Source organism: Dipodomys ordii, unplaced genomic scaffold, assembly GCF_000151885.1.
Source record: "Dipodomys ordii isolate 6190 unplaced genomic scaffold, Dord_2.0 Scaffold184, whole genome shotgun sequence".
Classification (NCBI taxonomy): domain Eukaryota; kingdom Metazoa; phylum Chordata; class Mammalia; order Rodentia; family Heteromyidae; genus Dipodomys; species Dipodomys ordii.
In genome coordinates, this window is record NW_012267400.1 from 831,809 (window position 1) to 850,659 (window position 18,851).

The 18,851-nt window shown below is 57.2% G+C and overlaps 3 protein-coding genes across 5 annotated transcripts in view; all 3 read left to right on the top strand.

Annotated features, from left to right (window-relative positions):
* Window positions 1–5,524: 5,524 nt before the first annotated feature.
* On the top strand, window positions 5,525–13,790 carry Ccdc130 (coiled-coil domain containing 130). 3 transcript variants are annotated; one of them, XM_013034214.1, is made up of 10 exons: window positions 5,525–5,571; window positions 6,683–6,785; window positions 7,305–7,358; window positions 8,404–8,486; window positions 9,121–9,176; window positions 9,799–9,859; window positions 10,786–10,928; window positions 11,013–11,185; window positions 12,853–12,991; window positions 13,129–13,790. In XM_013034214.1, exons 2-10 carry the CDS (start codon window positions 6,783–6,785, stop codon window positions 13,587–13,589), a joined length of 1,173 nt encoding a protein of 390 aa, XP_012889668.1. In that variant the 5' UTR covers window positions 5,525–5,571; window positions 6,683–6,782; the 3' UTR covers window positions 13,590–13,790. The 3 variants fall into 3 exon arrangements, with proteins under 3 accessions (XP_012889668.1, XP_012889669.1, XP_012889670.1); XM_013034215.1 differs by lacking the exon at window positions 5,525–5,571 and having other exon boundaries at window positions 6,602–6,785; XM_013034216.1 differs by lacking the exons at window positions 5,525–5,571; window positions 6,683–6,785; window positions 7,305–7,358; ... (1 more) ...; window positions 9,121–9,176; window positions 9,799–9,859 and adding an exon at window positions 10,635–10,710.
* Window positions 13,791–14,422: 632 nt separating this feature from the next.
* Mri1 (methylthioribose-1-phosphate isomerase 1) lies at window positions 14,423–18,061 on the top strand. The gene is made up of 6 exons (XM_013034207.1): window positions 14,423–14,599; window positions 14,691–14,929; window positions 15,628–15,803; window positions 16,611–16,787; window positions 16,866–17,090; window positions 17,863–18,061. The coding sequence occupies exons 1-6, from the start codon at window positions 14,468–14,470 to the stop codon at window positions 18,003–18,005; spliced, it is 1,092 nt and encodes a 363-aa protein (XP_012889661.1). The 5' UTR covers window positions 14,423–14,467; the 3' UTR covers window positions 18,006–18,061.
* A 682-nt stretch (window positions 18,062–18,743) lies between these two features.
* LOC105999248 (chromosome unknown open reading frame, human C19orf53) overlaps window positions 18,744–18,851 on the top strand; it is a 2,030-nt gene continuing 1,922 nt past the window's right edge. Inside the window, exon 1 of the mRNA XM_013034213.1 lies at window positions 18,744–18,849. Within this exon, the coding sequence (XP_012889667.1) occupies window positions 18,768–18,849 (82 nt within the window). The 5' untranslated portion in view covers window positions 18,744–18,767. The remainder of the gene's footprint in view (window positions 18,850–18,851) is intronic.

The following is an 18,851-nucleotide window of genomic DNA, read 5'->3' on the forward strand; positions in this document are numbered from 1 at the left end:
GAACAAATCAATGGGTGAGCAGATGCAGGCGAGGGTGAGTGGAGTTTTCCTTTAAAAGTAGGGCCCTTAGGGGTTCACTTAGGGGCCTTGACTTTTGATCACAGAATAAGAATTTCTGGACAAGTCACGTTGGTAAGAAAACTTGGCAGAATTTTATTAAGTAAGCATGCAGACAAGCAGACAGACAGACAGACAAACAGAAGAGCAGGGGCACACTCTAATAAAGGGTGGGTGCTCTAGAGAGAGGAGAGAAAGAGAGACGCAGAGAGCTCCTTGGCTGATGAGGGGATTTATAGGTAAAGGCAGGGGGTCTGGCTTCAAAGTTATGCTAAGCTAAGTGTATTATCTTTGCTATAATCACTCCTGGTGCTTGGTGCTATTTTCTGAGTTTCTGGATATTTTGGACACTATTTCCAGGTGAGAATCCATCCTACCATAAAACAGATCCTTATCCTTGAGATAAGGAAGGCGCCTGGCTATCTGCATTTGGGGGCAGGAGGTGGCTTAAATTTGGGGGTTGCCGGTGGCTCACGCCTGCCACCCTACCTACTGAGGAGGCTGAGATCTGAAGATCGCGGTTCAAAGCCAGCTCTGGCAGGAAAACCCGTGAGACTCTGATTTCCAATGAACCACCAGAAAACCGGAAGTGGCACTGTGGCTCAAGTGGTAGAGCGCTAGCCTTGAGCTGAAGAGCTGAGGGACAGCGCCCAGGCCCAGAGTTCAAGTCCCACGACCACCACCAACAACAACAAAAAAGAGTTTGGGGAAGCATTTTTCTCAGGAAGGCGTACATCCTGTCCAACAAGTGTTCATTCTTGGGGTGAGGAATATATCCCTTAGAAAGGAATGCATCCTGTTGTCTCTCTTTGAAGCAAAGATGGCCCTTCTCTGTCTCCAAATACCATGTCTGTGAGTGGCCTTCACCAGTCCTCATTTCTCTCGTTTTTCTGCCTCATTTTCCCCCAAATGGCTTTGGTCCCTTGGTCTTAAGATGAACATGCCCTGCACTTGCTGGAAGCTCACCAGGCCTCATTTTCCCCTAGTCTCCCCTGCTTCTAACTCACTGTGTACCCAGCTCACACAAAGAGAGGTGAGGGAAAGGGAGAGGCAGGGACCCCCGCATTCCAGGTTTGACTGGCCCCCACCCCACTTCCCTTCCAGGATGAAAAGATTCCAGAACTTGATAGAAGTGAGGATCGACAAGGCCGTGCATGCTTCCTTCCCAGTGGGCTTATTTTTCCAAGAATTTCAGTTTTATTTTCAAAAGGGGGGAAAAAAAGTGCAGTGCTGGGATGGAACTCAAGCCACGCCCCCTCTCCTGGAGCCACGCCCCCGCCGCCGAGGCCCGCCCCCTGCCGTGGAACCACGCCTCTGATAAGGGCCACGCCCCTATACTGGAGCCACGCCCACTGCCGCTGAGCCACGGAGCATCTCACTTCATACCCAGGCCAGCCTGGCCTTCCAGCCTCCTACCCGAGCTGGAGGACAGGTATACGCCACGGTACACAGCTGTCGGCCGCTGTTGAGATGAACTGTGAAATCCTCCAGATCGCCACCTCCTGGTTAGGATTACAGACTTGAGCCACCGCACTAGGCCGGCACTTCAAGTTTGATGAAGATGGAACAGTGTTATAGCTCAAACGCAAACCAAAGGCTCCCTCTGGCGGCAGTGTGGAGAACAGACCCAGCGAAGGGCTGGAAAATCGGCAGAAGGGTCGTCTGGCCAACTGGAGCGAACCAACCCTGTTCATGATCCACCTGCTCTCAGTTAATAGCTAAAGGGGGGAGAGGGAGGGAAGGGGGAAGGGGAGGGAAGGAGGGCAGCCCTGGCTTCCATCCGTAGCACCCGTATCAACCAATCAAACAAAAGAACCGAAAGACAGGAATCGAGCACAGAGAAGTCTACTTTACTTGGAAAACACAGCCTACGGATTTGAACCCCTTGGATGTTTTCAGCCAGGCAGGCGATGCTCCAGGACATGACTCGCAACAGCTCAGCTGCACAATGTGGCCTTGATTTTTTTTGGGGGGGGGTGGAGGGAAGGGAGGAGAGGGGATCTGGGAATCTAAATGCATTGCACATAAATCATTCTTGGCTCACTGAGAAAAAATGTTCTATTTAAAGAAATCCTGCTGTGACCCCTTCGGTAAAGAATAATTAGTCACCACTGAGTCATTTCTTCCAAACTGAGCGTTGCTTCATTGCATCAAAAAGACGTTGGCTTGGCGAAGTCAGGTAAATTATAAATAGATGCGGTGAATAAATTATAGAGCGCTCAAAGGAAAAAGAGGAAAAGGGGAGTGGAACTGGCGCGCGTTGCTAAGCCTCACCCCAGCCCTCTCCTCCCCAGCGGCTGCCATTTGATTGAAAATGCTCTTAAAGAGCCAGTCACCAGTAGCTCACACCTGTCATCTCTGCTACTCTGGAGGCTGAGATGATATGAGCATTGCAGCTGGAAGCCAGCCCAGGCAGAAAAGTCCATGAGACGCTCATCGCCAATGAACCAGCAAAAACGAACGGAAGTGGCGCTGCGGCTCAAGTGGTAGAGCTCCAGCCTTGAATGAAAAAGCTCAGGGACAGCACCCAGGCCCTGAGTTCAAACCCCAGAACCACCACAAATTAAGAGACAGAGACAGAGAGATCTGTAGAATAAGTCAGTGTTTGTCCGATTGGATAACGAAAAACATCTCGCCCGAACTTGACCTAGTTAAAGCAAAAACCTCTGTTCAGGATTAAAAGGGAGTGGGGGGGAGGGGGGTTGGGAAGGCTCCGCCCTGGTTGTCATGACAACTGAGCTGGCGTCTGGGCGGCCCCCTGTGTGCAGCCCGCAGGAGCCCCGCCCCCAGCGCGCGCATGCGCCCCAAGCAGACGCGGAATCAGTAACCCTGGCACAGGACCAGGATTCCCTGTCCCAAAGAATTAGGGTTCGAAAGAAGCCTCGAGGGATGGGAAGTTCGTCTGGGCTTCCACTTGGGGGTGAGCAAGACACACACACACACACGTATTTCTGGACAGTCTCCATCAGTTTCTCCACTTGTAGCCCAGGAGTTCATACCAAACAATAACTCGTAATAATGATCTTATTGAAATTGGTGTTGGTTAGGGTTGTTTTTTTTTTCTCCTGCCAGTACTGGAATTTGAACTCAGGGCCTCAAGCTTGCTACCACTTGACCCCAAGCCCATGCCTCCAGCCCTCCCTAATTATTTATTTTTATTGTTTTCTTCAAATAGTTGTCCAAAAGGGGTGCACCAAATTATGTAGATGTATAATACAATTTGACTAGTCAGGCCCTCCACATTCTCCAGTCCTATTTTAGTTTTTGCATTTGTTATTTTCAAATTGGCGTCTCACTGTCTGCCTATTTGTCCTTCTCTGTGTCATTCATGATGGCCAGGAGGCACCATTGCACCCAACCATTGAGTGAGATGGTGTCTCTCAAACTTCTATGCCTGAGCTGGCCTGCAACTATCTCTGTAGTCCCAATATCTCCCCCTCTCCTATAGCTGGGATTACAGGCTTGAGCTGCCCTACTGGGCCCATGGAAATTGTTTTAATAAGGGTGAAGTGGAGCATAAGGGAGCGTTCTAGAGGGGGTGAGTTTGCCCAATACATTGTGCACATGTATGGAAATGTCACAATGAAACATCCTTGGTACAACCAATTTAGCCTAATTAAGAAAACCTCATTAAAATTTTTTCTCTGCATTCCCATGTTGAACACATGCAAGGCAACAGTAAAGTTCAGATGCTGTGAACACAAGGTCTGGCATGAGCAGAAAGAGCTAAGTCCCACCTCTAGCTGTGTGGACTACATGTTTGTGCTACTCTAATGACAAGAGCACCTGAGAACTTGCTTCTGAGGACTTCTGAGCCCAGGGATAACAATCTGGGCTCCAGTGGCTGGAAATGTGGCTTTGGGGTAGAGTGCTTGCCTAGCATACATGAAGCCCTGGGTTTGATTCCTCACTACCATAGAAACAGAAAAAGCCAGAAGTAGCTCTGTGCTGAAGTGGTAGAGTACTAGCCTTGAGCAAAAGAAGTTCAGGGACAGTGCCCAGTCCCTGAGTTCAGATCCCAGGACTGGCAAAAAAAAAAAATCTGGGCTCCAAATATTTTTTTGGTGGGGGGAGAGGTCAGTCGTGGGGCTTGAACTCTGGGCCTGGGTACTCTCCCTCAGCTCTTCAGCTCAAGGCGAGCACTCTACCACTTGAACCACAGTACCACTTCTGGTTTTCAGGTGATTTATTGGAGTTAAATCTCCTGGCCTTTCCTATTGGGGCTGGCTTTGAAGAGCAATTCTCAGATCTAAGCCTCCTTAGTAGCTAGGATGTCAGGTGTGAGCCACCAGCACCCAGCTCAATCTATTTATTTGTTTATTTGTTTGTTTTGGGTCAGTCGTGGGACCTGAACTCTGGGCCTGGGTGCTGTCCCTCAGCTCTTCAGCTCAAGGCAAGCACTCTACCACTTGAGCCACAGCACCAGTTCCGGCCTTTTCTGTTTATGTGGTGCTGAGGAATCGAACCCAGGGCCTCATGCATGAGAGGCAAGCACTCTACCACTGAGCCACCTTCCCAGCCCTCTAATTTTTAAAAATTGTTTGTCATCCACGAACTTGAACTCAGGGCCTGGGCTGTCCTTGGGCTTTTTTGCTCAAGGCTAGTATTCTACTTGGATCTCCAGCCTCATTCCTAGTTTTCTGGTGGTTAATTGGAGATAAGAGTCTCACCGACTTTGTTACCCAGGCTGGCTTAGAACCACGATCCTCAGATCTCAGTCTCCTGAGTAGCTAGGATTACAGGTGTGAGCCACACAGCGCCAGCTCCAAACAATTTAGCAGTATGGACACTTTTCCCCGCTTTTCACAGTGCCTATGACAAATCGCCGTTTGGCACTAGTGGTCCTCTTTGATCTCAATCCCAGGGGCATAGTACTCACTAAGGCGGCTAAGAGCCATTGAATGAATCAGATTCTGGCTGGACACCGGTGGGTCACGCCTGAAATCCTAGCTACTCAGGTGGCTAGGATCTGAGGATCGCCGTTCGAAGCCAGCCTAGGCAGCCTCTTATCTCCAATTAACAAGCAACAATCTGGAAGTGGAGCTGTGGCTCAAAATGGTAGACAGGCCTTGAGTTCAAACACACACACACACACACACACTATTTTATTTATGGACACTGAAATCTCACTTGTCACTTTTACAAATGATATATTCTTTCCTGCTCCCAAACACTTAAATAATATAAGAACTGTTACTTGGACGATCATCACCTGCTCAACTAATCCCAGGGTTTGAGCAGCTCGTGGGCCGTGTCAGGAAGCGGGTCTCGGATTGGTCCTCCGGGAATGACGGTGTGGGCGTGGCTAGGTGACTTACGCACGGTTGGGGCGGGGCGATCCCGGATGAGTCCACTCGCGCGGTAGAGGGCCCGCGGCGTCTTGGGACACCCAGCCAATCAGCGCAGCTGTATTGCCTAGCCCCGCCCCCGCGCCGGCAGGGAGGACGCGACGCCGTCCTGCAGGCCGGGGCGCACTTCCGGGACGGTCGCGGCGCTGGAGCTGGAAGGGGTCCGGTGAGTGCGGGCGGTGCGCGGCGCCGCGACCGGCCGTGCACGGGGTCTCGGGGCCCTGCGGACGGGAGCCCAGTGCCTGGAGCCCACCCTGCGCCCGGCGGGTGGGCCGTGGCCCGAGTCCCCGGGGCGCGACCCCCCGGCCCCCGTCATCGCTTCATCCGTGGGACAAAACAGAGTCGTGGTTGGATTTTTGTCATTTGATGCGTGAGACAGAACCGCCAACACCCAACTGATCGAGGACCTTCCGTCCCCCCACCCTCACCCGCACCCCCCAGTCCTGACAGCAAGCGGAGCGGGTGGATACTTTGATCAAAATCCCATTTTAGAGATGGGGAAACTGAGGCACCGGGACAGCCCGCGTGGCTAGGGATCAGCATGATGGCGATCTCTTTTCCCTGTGTCCATCACAGCCCGGCCCCCACCCGGGGAACACGCAGGCCCCGACCCCTCCGTTCATCCGAGGGCCTCCCCCCCCCATGGAGATGGGAGAGGAAAACTGGTGGGGGGAGGAGCTTTGCACCCCATCAGTTTCGGGGGGGCGCTCAGAGCTCCCCTCCCCGTGCCAGCTTGCCACGGGCTGCTTAGGGTGGTAGAACACCAAGTAGTCAATTAGGGGTGTTGCTGTTGTTGTTTGAGACAGAGTCTCCCTGGATAGCCCAGGGGCGAACCTTAGACTTGGTCTTCCTGCCTCCTTCGCAAGCAGGAGGCCCTAAATTCAATCCCCAGGACTGGCAAACAAGATTAAAGGGGAAGAGGAGTAATAGGGGGCTGAGAGGGAGGAAGGTCGGAGAGGAGAGGGATTGCCAGAGGAAAGTAGGGGGACAGGAATATTTTAAGAGATCCCACAGGCTGCTTTGGGGGGTGGGGAAGGCAATCAAAGCCAGGACATCAAGCTACAGCCGTCCAGGTGGAACATGGCTAAAGCTGGGTGGAGTTGGGGTCATGGAGGGAGAGGCTCCATTGTAAAATCGCACTGGCCATGGGACAGGCACGACTGACTGCCTTCCCCCCCCCCCATGGAACAGACGCTGCTCTTGGGTGTCGCCTACATCTGCCAGGAGCCTCCTCTGTGCCAGCGCCACCCCTTGCCCTCCCCCCCCCATCTTTGCAGGGAAGCCTCTTTGCCAAGCTCTTTGCCAGGCGGGCAGGCCCAAGCAGCGTCCACCTTACGCTGACCGCCCTGCAGGCTAGGGCTCCAGACAGCTGCCAAGATGGTGAGTAGCTAGCCCTGCACCCCAGGATTGAAGTCTGTGGGGTTCCAGAAGTAGCCCCAGTTCCTCTCCCTCCCAGAGCTCTGAGATATTTATTTCAATTTGCTGGATACCATAATCACGCAGGGAATGTGTTCTCTTCTTTTTTAAAAAATGAATTTTGAGGGGATTTGAGATGGATGGGGTGAATGCGTTCTCACTATGTAGCCCAAGCTAGCCTCAAACCCACGATCTTCCTGCCTCTGTCTCCCTGAGGGCTGGGATTACAGGCATGCATCACCACACTCATGTGTCTGTCTGTATTTTTATTGTCCATTATATCACAGTTCCTGCCCCCCCCAAAGAAAAACCTGAAAGACACTACTGGAGGGAAGTGTGAACCTTATGTAATTTTTACAAACTCTGGTGGCCACTGGCTGATGAAGCAGTGGATTATTGAGGGTACCCCCCCCATCTCCCTGTGGGCTCCCCCCAGGCATGACTGTATACACTCCACTGACACCCCTCTGTGCTGTTCTGCAGGGTGAAAGGAAAGGCGTGAACAAGTACTACCCTCCGGACTTCAACCCCGAGAAGGTAAGGGCTCCCCTCCCCCCCCCCAGTCCTCTCCACTCCACCAACCAGGCACCAGGACCCCACATCGCAAGCACTCAGGGCTGTGTGTCCCAGACACGTTATCCTGAGCACAGGCTGCGCTTTCTCTATGGAGAACTTTCCCCGTGTATCAGAGCAGTGGGGGAGCCAGCACCCTGGCTTCACCAGACCTTTGGGGGATTAAGCGCCTGCGGAGGCTCAGGAAGTGCATCATAGCGTCCTCACTTAACTATACCATGGGGAACCAATCATTATCCCCAGTCCTCAGATAAACTCAGGAAGCTGAGGCTCAGGAAGACAAACTGGGGTTACCAACACCCCCTCTCCCCTCCCCCACCCCCATGCAAGGTCACACCTTCCTTAAGCTCATCGCCAGGGTGGAGAAGCTACAAACACACACACACACACACATCTCACCGGCTCTTTGTATGTATGGATGCAGCCAACCACAGATCAGAAATGGTCAGAACCCCGCTGGGGGCGCAGCTCCGGTGTAAGGGGCATGGCTCACGTGGTGGATACAACCAACCACTGAACAAAACTGGGCTGGGGGCGTGGCTCACGTGGTGAAGGCGGCCAACTACAGATGAAAAATAACGGGGCTGAGGGGTTGGCTCAGGCATTGGGGGCGTGGCTTATATGGTCCAGGAAGTGTGGCTCAAGTGGTGGAACAGTTGCCTCCCAAGTAAAAGGCCCCAAATTCAAATGAGGCAGAACTTCAGAAACAGCAACCTTCTTGTCCTCCCGGCTAGTGAGTGCACATAGCTCTGACAGCATGTCACCTGCAGACAGAGAGTCTGTGGGGATTTTCTGTGTGGACTCATAGTGTCCCACAATTTTGGTGCCCAAGGCATCCTGGATTCCATCCTCCACAGTTACCAAGGGAGGGCCAAATTCCTGATGCCAGTCCTCTGCTTCAGCAAGGTCTCTGAGCCTCCTGCACTGCTGGATGCATTGCTGGAAGGCTAGGGAAAACCTTCATGCCCCGAAATCAGCAATGCTGACCTACTATCTTCCCTCTGCTCAGCATGGCTCTCTCAACCGATACCACAATAGCCACCCGCTTCGGGAGCGTGCTCGGAAGCTGTCACAAGGAATCCTCATCATCCGGTAAGACTCTGGCCTTCCCTGAGGGCTCCCAACTTATGTGTTCCCCTTCCTGGCAAGCACTACGGGGCCATACCCCCAAAGCAGAAAACTTTCACACTGGCTGTATCAATCAGCTATAGCCACATAACAAAACCACAACATTGGTGATTACTAACAAGTCTGGAAGCTTCTACTGGGCTGGGCCTGGCTGTCTCGATGTCATTGGGGGTGACTAGCCAGGGACTGGCTGGTCCAGCAGGACCTTGGCCCTGTTCCGTGGTGCTTTTCATCTTGCAGCCAGCTAGCCTGGGTCAGGGTTTCAAATCAGAGTGAACAGAAACAGCTCTTGAGGCCAAGGCCGGGACCTGTACACTGTCCCAGTAGGACCTGGGACATGGTCATGGTCCAGAGGCACAGGCCACGCTCCTCCTGGACTAAAGAGCTGCAGAGCGATACTGGAAAGGAGGTAGAGGAAGGAGGGGAAAGCACGCAGGCTGGACCAGGCACCCTGGCACAGACCTGCGCTCTCAGCTTCACAGGGGAGGCTGAGGTGGGAGGATGGCTGACACCCAGGAACTGGAGGCCAGCGTGGGCTGCATAGCGAGGCGCTGACTCCAGACGAGCGCCAATAAAGATGCCTTGTGTATTTCCGCAGATTCGAGATGCCGTATAATATCTGGTGTGATGGCTGCAAAAATCACATTGGCATGGGTGAGCCTTCCCCTCCATGCCCCCCCAACTCAGTCCTGCACAGGGGGACCCCCACAAGAGCCAGGCCCTGTGAGGAATTGGGAATCTGGCATGCAGGCTGCAGAGAGACGAGAAAACTAGGCCCCGTGGTTCTGACCCCATCGCTGCCACCTCCCAGCCAGGTGTCCTGCTGTGGGTCAGTTTGCCGGTCTGTAAAATGGGTGTCAGACAAAAAAGAAGAAGAAAAAAAGGAAAAGGCCAGGTGTAGTGGTACACACCTGTAATCTCAGCACTTGGGAGGCTAAGGTAGAAGGATCATGAGATCAAAATGAGCAGGGGCTCTGTCTCAAAAAGAAAAAAAGAAAGGAAGATGAAAAACTGTGAGCATTCTGGAAAGAACTAATGAGAGCCTGGCCTTGTTCCAAATGGATCCCTTGTCCAGGAGGCTTGACAAGGGTCCGAGATGGCCATGTGGTCATTACTGTTGAATAGACTGGAAACCAAGATCCTCAGGGTGAGGGGCACCAGCTGGCAGGAGGTGCAAGAGTTGAACCCGGCCCTCTGGCTCCAGCCCTCACCTTGGCTTTAGCACCTGCAGCGCACTGGTGTCACCAACCTCTTCCTGTCCCCCTGCCCCCTCCAGGCGTTCGGTATAATGCAGAGAAGAAGAAAGTTGGAAATTACTACACCACCCCAATCTACAGGTAGGGGTGTCAGGCAGCATCTGGGGGTGGGGCAGTGCGGGGACAGCAGATAAAGGTGCCCACAAAGACATCCCGTGTTCATCTGGGCATCATCTTTTGATTGGGACCCTCTGTGGCTCGCACCTGCTCCAGCCCAGCCCAGGCAGCCCCTCCGTGTCTTTACTCCCCCCCCCCCAGTTGCTATACAGCTTCCTTCCCATGATGGATTTTACTAGAGATGCTCACTGCTTTGAGCCACGCCTCCTGTACTTTTTGCTTCAGTGGTTTTTCACATAGGGTCCAGGGCCAGCCTGGACCAAGACCTTCCCAATTTCTGCCTCCTCAGAAGCTGGGGTGACAGGTGAACCCTTACAAAGGGGACTTTTTGAAAGCAGAGGCCCCAGACACCGTGTGGTTGTGCTCTTCTCCAGGGCTGGACAGCTCCCCCTACTGCCCACAGTGCCCCTAGCAGGCACAAGCCTGGCAGAGTGGGCCTTGGGTAGGTTTGTTGAATGAATAGAGGAGCGAATGGATGGATGGACAAACACAAGGATGAAGAAGCCAATTGTGTGTGTGTGTGTGTGTGTGTCTGAGAGAGAGAGATGACAGAGAGAGAGACAATGAGACAGTCCTGGGGCTTGAACTCAGGGCCTGAGCGCTGTCCCTGACCTCTTTTGCTCAAGGATAGTGCTCTACCACTTGAGCCACAGCGCCACTTCTTGCTGTTTGGTAGTTCACTGGAGATCAGATTTTCACACTTTCCTGCCCTGGCTGGCTTCAAATTGTGATCCTCAGTTCTCAGCTTCTTGAGTAGCTGTGATTACAGGCATGTACCACCAGCTTGCGGCTCCAGTGTCACTCTCGAGGGGAGGGTGTGTGTGTGTCTGTCTGTCTGTCTGCTTGCTGGGCCTGGGCCCCAAGCGTCGTGTGAGCGCACTGTCCCCCAGGTTCCGGATGAAATGCCACCTGTGTGTCAATTACATCGAGATGCAGACGGACCCCGCCAACTGCGACTATGTGATCGTGAGCGGTGCCCAGCGCAAGGAGGAGCGCTGGGACATGGAGGACAATGCGCAGGTGCTGACCACAGGTGAGCTGCGGCCCCGGCCACCCCGAGGGGGCCCCCAGGCCAGGACCCCCTTCTCACCCAGCCATGCTGTTCTGGGCCTCACAGAGCACGAGAAGAAAGAGAAGCTGGAAACGGATGCCATGTTCCGCCTGGAGCACGGCGAGGCGGACCGCAGCACGCTCAAGAAGGCCCTGCCCAGCCTCAGCCTCATCCAGGAGGCCCAGAGCGCCTGGAAGGACGACTTTGCCCTCAATAGCATGCTGCGCCGGAGGTTCCGGGTGAGCTGGGTTCCGGGGATAGGGCTTGGGGAGGGGCAGGGACGCGGGTGGGAGGAGCTGGGAGGGGAGGGGCCTGGGGGAGGGCGGGGACGTGGGTGGGAGGAGCTTGGAGAGGAGGGGCCTGGGGAGGAGCAGGGACATGGGTGGGAGGAGCTGGGAGGGGAGGGGCCTGGGGAAGGGCGGGGACGTGGGTGGGAGGAGCCTGGGGAGGGACAGGGACACGGGTGGGAGGAGCTGGGGGAGGGGCCTGGGGAGGGGAGGGGACACGGGTGGGAGGAGCTAGGAGGGGAGGGGCCTGGGGAAGGGCGGGGACTTGGAGAGGAGGGGCCTGGGGAGGAGCAGGGACATGGGTGGGAGGAGCTGGGAGGGGAGGGGCCTGGGGAGGAGCAGGGACATGGGTGGGAGGAGCTAGGAGGGGAGGGGCCTGGGGAGGGACGGGGACACGGGTGGGAGGAGCTGGGGGAGGGGCCTGGGGAGGGGAGGGGACACCGGTGGGAGGAGCTAGGAGGGGAGGGGCCTGGGGAGGAGCAGGGACACGGGTGGGAGGAGCTGGGAGGGGAGGGGCCTGGGGAGGGGCGGGGACATGGGTGGGAGGAGCTGGGAGGGGAGGGGCCTGGGGAGGAGCAGGGACATGGGTGGGAGGAGCTGGGGGAGGAGGGGTCTGGGGAGGGGCGGGGACATGGGTGGGAGGAGCTGGGAGAGGAGGGGCCAATGGGAGGGGTGGGGACACGGGGTAGGAGGAGCCTGGTGTGGGTGTGGTTGGGGGCGTGGCTCCAATCCAAGATAGGCAGCCTGGCTTGCCCAGTTCCTCTGCAGCTTTTTGCAGGGGTGGCACCCCGCCTGCCCAGTGTCTGTGCAGCTACTGTAACAAGTCAGTCACTCAGGCTGGAGAGAGGACGACCATGATGCGGGGCCTCAGCAGATTCAGTGTCCAAACATGTCCCCGTTCTCCTTCGTACCTTCTAGCCGTTTCTTCACGGTAGAAGGGACAAACAGGTTCCCACCAGCCTCCAGGATAGGGCAGAATGTCACTCATGAGGACACCCCTCCCCTCTCCTTCCCCTGCCCGTGGGGCTGAACCACGCCCCCAGCCCCGCGCGCGTGCATGTGTGTGTGCGTGCCATGTATGTGTGTGTGTGTGCGTGCGTGCGTGTGTGTGTTACATTAGGGCTTCACGTCACTTCCTTGCAGTCTCACTTGGCTTTTTCTGCCCAAGTCTGGCACTGTACCACTGAGCCACACCTCTACTTCTAGCTTCTTGCTAAGAATCTCATGCATATGTCTGCCCAGGCTGGTATCAAACGTCAGTCCTCAAATCTCATCCTCCTGAGGAGCTAGGATTACAGGAGTGAGCCACCTGCACCCCGCTCCCCAGCCCCTTTTCAGAGATGGAGATAAGACCTCCCTTACTGCCCCGACAAGCATTCAGACCACCACCCCCTTCCATTTTTACTTCCTATGAGGTTACCTGGAGGATTCAGATTCAACACAGTGGGCCGGGAATGTGGCTCAAGTGGTAGAGCGCCTGCCTAGCAAACACAAAGCCCTGCGTTCAAGTCCCAGTGCCAACACCACACACACACACACACACACAGAGTGGGGCAAAGCGGATGCTCTGAGACCCCTTCTCTGACAGCTGCCCCTTCCCGGCGTCCCCCGACCCTCAGGAAAAGAAGAAAGCCATGCGAGAGGAGGAGGAGAGGGACCAGGCCTTGCAGGCCAAAGCCAGCCTGGCCATCCCGCTAGTGCCTGAGACCGAGGACGACCGCAGGCTGGCGGCGCTGCTCAGGTTCCACACCCTGGACTGTGAGTGAGGGCTGCGAAGGCGGGTGGTCTAGCCCTGTGCAGGTGATGGGCCAGAGCTTTGCGCATGCTCCGCCCGCAGTCACACAACCCCCAGCCCCTGGGCGGTCCTTCAGCGCCCTGTCCAATCTCCCCTGCAGCCTATGAGGACAAGCAGAAGCAGAAGCGGTCAGAGGTCATCAGCCGCTCCTGGTTCCCTGCGGCCCCCGGACCCGGGGCCACCGGCAGCAAAGCCAGCGGTGTCCTGAAGAAGCTGTCCCAAGCTCGCAGGGCCACCGCACCGGCCAGCTCGCCCTTCACGGTGGGGGACCTGGGCATCGTGCGGCGCCGCTCCTCCCGGGATGGCCTGGAGACCCCGCCGCACCCCGAGAGCCCCGCGGCCGGGGAGCCGCAGGGAGCCGCACAGGACCCTCCGGCACCCCCCCAGGACAGCCATCAGGACACCCCCAACCCCAGCAGGCCGCAGACGGATGCACAGGACACAGCCCTGCCTGCCCCAGCCCCCGCACCCCACAGACCTCGAGACCCCCCAGACGCGCCGCACCCCGATGGCCCCAACCCCTCGCTAGTGGCCGACTACTCAGGCTCCGAGAGCGAGTGAGGGCGGCCGGGACCCCGGAGACCCCGACACGGACTGCAGCCCTCCCCAGACCTCGCCTCCTCAAAGATGGAGTTATTTATTTGGTCTTGTTGACCGGCTACCCCACATTAAAGCCCTGTTCGATGTAACCCGCCGCGGGTTAGTGCTCGGGTGGGTGGCAGGATGCGTTCGTCCGCCCCAGGTCTGAAGATGGCGGCTGGGCGGGGCTGGGGGTCCAGGCGGGCTTCCGGGGGAGGCGGTGGGGCGAGGCAGGGGCGGCCAGGGGGAGGTGGGGGCGGAGGGCAGCCTTCGCAGCTTCTGAAGGAAGTCGAGGGGAGCACTGGGCTGCGCAAGGGGCGGGCAGGAGTGCATGGAGGAAGGACGATCTCCTTTCCCTGCCTTCCGGGATCTTGCGAGCAAACACTCGGCCTTCTTGGCCAGCCAGGCTTGGGCAGGGCACACGACCTAGTACCCAGCAGGTATCCCATAAATGATGCCGCTTTGTGCTTCCCAGAGCGCCCGTGACGGGCCTGGTCCGGGGGTGTGCAGAGGATCTGCCGGCCTAGCTTGAGCAGGTGCCTCAAGCTGCGCCAGCTTCCGGGCCCCGCCCCTCCGCGCCGTCTACCACGCCCCTGATCCGTGGCTCCACCCCTGGGCGGGGCCATTTCATCCCGGCGCGCTGAAGTGGCTGCTGCGCATGCGCCACCATCCAAGGTACAGGCCCGCCCCTCGCGCAGCCATTCTCCCCTGGGTGCGCGAGCGGGTATGTGCGCATGCGCGTGCGCCCTTTCCTAGGGAGGCCCCTCCCTCCGGCCTCGGCCACGCCCCTCCGCGCGTCCAGCCCCGCCCACGCGAGCTGGACCTGCAGCGCTGCGGGGAGCCGACGCGGCGGCCGCGCCATGGCGCTGGAGGCGATCCGGTACTCCCGGGGGTCGCTGCAGATCCTCGACCAGCTGCTGCTGCCCCAGCAGAGCCGCTACGAGGCCGTGGGCTCGGTGCAGCAGGCCTGGGAGGCCATCCGCGCCATGAAGGTGAGGCCGGGGCCGGGACTGGGGGCCGCGGGCGGGGCCGGGGCCGGGCGGAGCTGCACTGACACCCGGATCCCCCCCCACCCCCGTGCAGGTGCGGGGCGCCCCGGCCATCGCCCTGGTGGGCTGCCTGAGCCTCGCCGTGGAGCTGCAGGCCGGCGCCGGGGGCCCGGGGCCGGCCGCCCTCGTGGCCTTCGTGCGGGACAAGCTGAGCGTGCTGGTGTCCGCGCGGCCCACCGCCGTCAACATGGCCCGCGCCGCCCGTTCCCTGGCCGACGCCGCGGCCCGCGAGGCGGAGAAGGAGGGCGCCACGGAAGCGGCGGTCCGGGAAAGGTCAGGAGGACTTGCACCGAGGGGACACTGAGGCACGGCGCGATTCAGCAGCCCTTTGCACAACCCTTTCACTGAGGTCACCCTGGGAGCCGCCCAGCCTTCCTCCGCCCGTGGGGACCCCTTTCCACCGTGTTCTCTTGGCCTGGGGCTTGAACTGGGCGCCGTCCCTGAGTTTTTTCTTCCTACTCAAGGCTGGCGCTCTACCACTTGAGCCACAGCGCCACTTCTGGCTTTTTGCTGGTTCATTGGAGATAAGTCTCCTGGACTTTCTTGCCTAGATTGGCTTTGGATTGCGATCCTCAGATCTCAGCCTCCTGAGTAGCTGGAATGACAGGCGGGAGCCACCGGGCCGGCCTTCGTGGGTGCTCTTGAGGAATGTTTGTGTCTTTTCCTGAGTTCTTCCTTGTTCCATGTCTTCTTCCTTTTCACTCCAGCGCCACACCATTCCCCTCCGTGTTACCTGCCTTCAGCTGCCTCAGGGCCTTTGCACGTGCTGTTGCAGTACCCAAGTCTCCTGCTCTTTGCTGTCTGACTTTGCCACTTTTTTTTCCTTTTATTATCTGTTCCTCTGCCCACCAGCCCGCACACCTTTCAGCAATGTAGTATTGGGCCCAGGCTGAACCAAATTGGGCAGAGAGGAAAGCCAAGGTGGACTCTGAAACCCCTGACTGATACTGAAGGCCCCTTGTCTGCCACAGAGTGATCTGCCACGCCGAGGACATGCTGGACCAAGACCTTAGAGACAACCAGCGCATCGGGGACCTCGGAGCCCACCACCTCCTGGAGCGGGCAGCCCCTGGGGGCGGCAAAGTGACGGTGCTGACACACTGTAACACTGGTGCCCTGGCCACCGCTGGCTACGGCACAGCCCTGGGTGAGTCCCTGCCCTTCACCACCGCGGAGTCATCCCTGGTACTGGAGGCTGGGAGTCAGAGGAAAGCCTGGCCTAAAGCATGAGACCCTGTTTCAGAAAGGAGGAGGAATGAAGAGGGAGGGAGAGAGTGTTGAGAAGAAACACATAAAAATAACCACAAACATACACTGTGTAGATAGACAGACAGACAGACAGCTAGCTAGCTAGATCTTTCTACAGAAACTAAGGGGGTTGGCTTCAGGTATGGCTGTATCCAGGAGTCCAGTAAATGGGCATCAGAACCCCTCTATCCCATCCTTCAGTTCTGCCCTCCATTCACAGGTTGGGGGACCCCTGGAGTTCAGGTGATAAGGAAAATAGCTGAGGGTGCCCAGAAGTCAGATGAAGTCACCTTGCCTATGTCTCACGATCATTTTTATGGGCCTGGCTTGAGCCAAAGTCCTAAAGAGTAGGCAGATGGTGGACTCCTTGGGAAGAGAGTGACTTCCCCAAATTAACACCAAAGTAGCTGAGCCCAGGAGAGGGGGTGTGGCCAGGATGGGGCAGGCTTGACTAAGTTCAGATCAGGTTGAGACCAGGAGAGGGGCGTGGCCCTGATGGGGGCGTGGCCAAGCTCAAATCAGGTAGAGGCCAGGAGAGGGGCGTGGCCCCACGGAGGATTGACAGGTGTGGGGAACCCTCAGCCCCCCGGGAACAGCCACAGCTGAGGACCAGAGGCAGGCTTGTGCCTGGGGGGAGCCTGGGAGCTGCAGCCCTCACCTTGTGCCACCTTGTCCCTGCCCCCCATCCCCCTGCTCCTCGTGGCAGGCGTGATTCGCTCCCTGCACAAGCTGAACCGCCTGGAGCACGCCTTCTGCACCGAGACGCGGCCCTACAACCAGGGCGCCCGGCTGACGGCCTTCGAGCTGGTATTCGAGCAGATCCCCGCCACTCTCATCGCCGACAGCATGGCCGCGGTCGCCATGGCCCGCAAGGGCGTGTCCGGTGAGCAGGCCGGGCCCGGGCTGGGCTGCAGGCCCCCGGGGACGTGTGTGTGACACCCCGACTTCTCCCCACGCACAGCCGTCATCGTGGGCGCCGACCGCGTAGTCGCCAATGGCGACACAGCCAATAAAGTGGGCACCTACCAGCTGGCCATCGTGGCCAAACACCATGGCGTCCCCTTCTACGTGGCGGCCCCCAGCTCCTCGTGCGACCTCGGGCTGCAGACTGGCAGGGACATTGTGATCGAGGAGCGCCCAGGCCACGAGTTGACCGAGATCAATGGGGTCAGGATAGCCGCTCCCGGTAAGCTGTTGGACACGAGAGGGGTCACAGGAGCCAGGAGTGGGGTACGGGGCATCCACAACCATGGCCCAGGATCGGTCACGGTCTGAACTTACAGCTACCCAATTACACAAGGAGCAAGGATAGCCGGGCATGGGAGGGCAGCACTATAATCCCAGCGACTCTCGGGAGGCAGCAGTAGGAGGATCAGCCCTCTCCTTAGAGGCCAGCCCTGGCAACATTAGCCAGACCCACGGACAAGCTTAAAACCAACGCTTGCCTTGCATGCATGAGGCCTGGGGTTCGATTCCTCAGCACCACATAAGCAGACAAAGCCAGAAGTGGTGCTGTGGCTCGAGTGGTAGAGCGCTAGCCTGGAGCTGAAGAGCTGAGGGGCAGCGCCCAGGCCCAGAGTTCAAGCCACGACCAACAAAAAAATAAAATAAAAACGAGGGACTAAAACTGTAAACGTAAAAAAAAAAAAAAAGCTAGAGCTAGAACAGCACGTCACCTGCTTTTACATACTTTTTTTTTTTTTTTTTCTGAGCTCGTGCAAAGACCCAGAGGTCAATGCAGAGATCTTTAGGCAACAGTTAGGTATGTTGAAGAGATCAGGACTGGCAGGCGTCTAACTTTTATCTCTGGGTTTACTGTACATGCCTTGCAATTTGGGCATGAGGACTCCCAGGATTCTTCAAGGGTTCTCCAGGCTGTAAGAACTTTTGTGGTGGAGACCAGTGACCAGGCTGGGAATTTTCAGACTTGGTTCTCAGCCCCTTATCTCCTCTCACAGGAATTGGGGTTTGGAACCCGGCCTTTGACGTCACACCCCATGAGCTCATCACTGGAGGGATCATCACAGAACGGGGAGTCTTTACCCCGGAGGAGCTCCGGGCGGCCCTCAGTGCCACCATCCCCTCAGGGGGAGGACCCTAGGTGACCCAGCTCCCCCAGCCCTGCCCCATTCCTCAGGTTTTATAATAAATGTCTTGAACAGACTCATCCCAAGCCGATCTTCCTCCCTGCCCACAAATCCTTCTAGAGTTCACGCCTGTTATCCTCACTACTCAGGAGGCTGAGATATGGACGATCGTGGTACGAAGCCAGCCCGAGCAGAAAATTCCGTGAGACTCTTACTTCCAGATTAAACACCAAAAAGCCCACAGTGGAGCTGTAGCTCAGGTTCAAGGACAACGCCCAAGCCCTGAGTTCAAGCCCCAGGGTGAGCACACACACAGAGTGTAGACTTTTAAATTTACTATTTAAAGAAACAGGGCTAGGGACACGTAGCTTCAAGCCTACCATGGGTTAGCCCCTGAGTTCACGCCACGCAGCACCAAACAAGGATGATACTAATAATACCAAATCACCATTACTGAAGCTTTGATAGCCCCGTTAAAGTCTCTACTAATGATGTGAACTCCTCAGCGTCGTCGGCCTGAAGCCGCCGGTGCGATTTAGGAACATGAAGTTTTATGAAGCATCGACTCCCTGTTCACTGTCACGTTTTCCTCCGCGCGCCCAGCGCTGTCCCTTTAACTGCGTCCCGTGAGCCCTCGCGCTCGGCTCGCCCGCTGCTCCCCGTGAGCCCTCGCGCCCGCCCCGCTGTATCCCGCGGTACCCGGCGGTTTCCGCCTGCTCTTTACCCCGCCTCTTCCGGAAGCGCGTAGGCCCTCCCCTTCCGGCGCGTTCCCGGCCATGGCGCAGGGGCAGCGCAAGTTCCAGGCGCCGAAGCCCGGGAAAAGCAGGAAGGCGGCGGCCGGGGCGGCGGCGGCCGGGCGC

What these genes read in the sequence shown, in the direction of transcription:
- Ccdc130 (XM_013034214.1), top strand. An exon ending in TACACCACCCCAATCTACAG is followed by an intron (nt 9,860 to 10,785) that starts GTAGGGGTGTCA and finishes ACTGTCCCCCAG; the next exon opens with GTTCCGGATGAAATGCCACC. An exon ending in TGCTGCGCCGGAGGTTCCGG is followed by an intron (nt 11,186 to 12,852) that starts GTGAGCTGGGTT and finishes CCCGACCCTCAG; the next exon opens with GAAAAGAAGAAAGCCATGCG.
- Mri1 (XM_013034207.1), top strand. Translation starts at nt 14,468, where the DNA reads ATGGCGCTGGAGGCGATCCGGTACTCCCGGGGGTCGCTGCAGATCCTC. An exon ending in GGCCCGCAAGGGCGTGTCCG is followed by an intron (nt 16,788 to 16,865) that starts GTGAGCAGGCCG and finishes CCCCACGCACAG; the next exon opens with CCGTCATCGTGGGCGCCGAC. An exon ending in GGTCAGGATAGCCGCTCCCG is followed by an intron (nt 17,091 to 17,862) that starts GTAAGCTGTTGG and finishes CTCCTCTCACAG; the next exon opens with GAATTGGGGTTTGGAACCCG.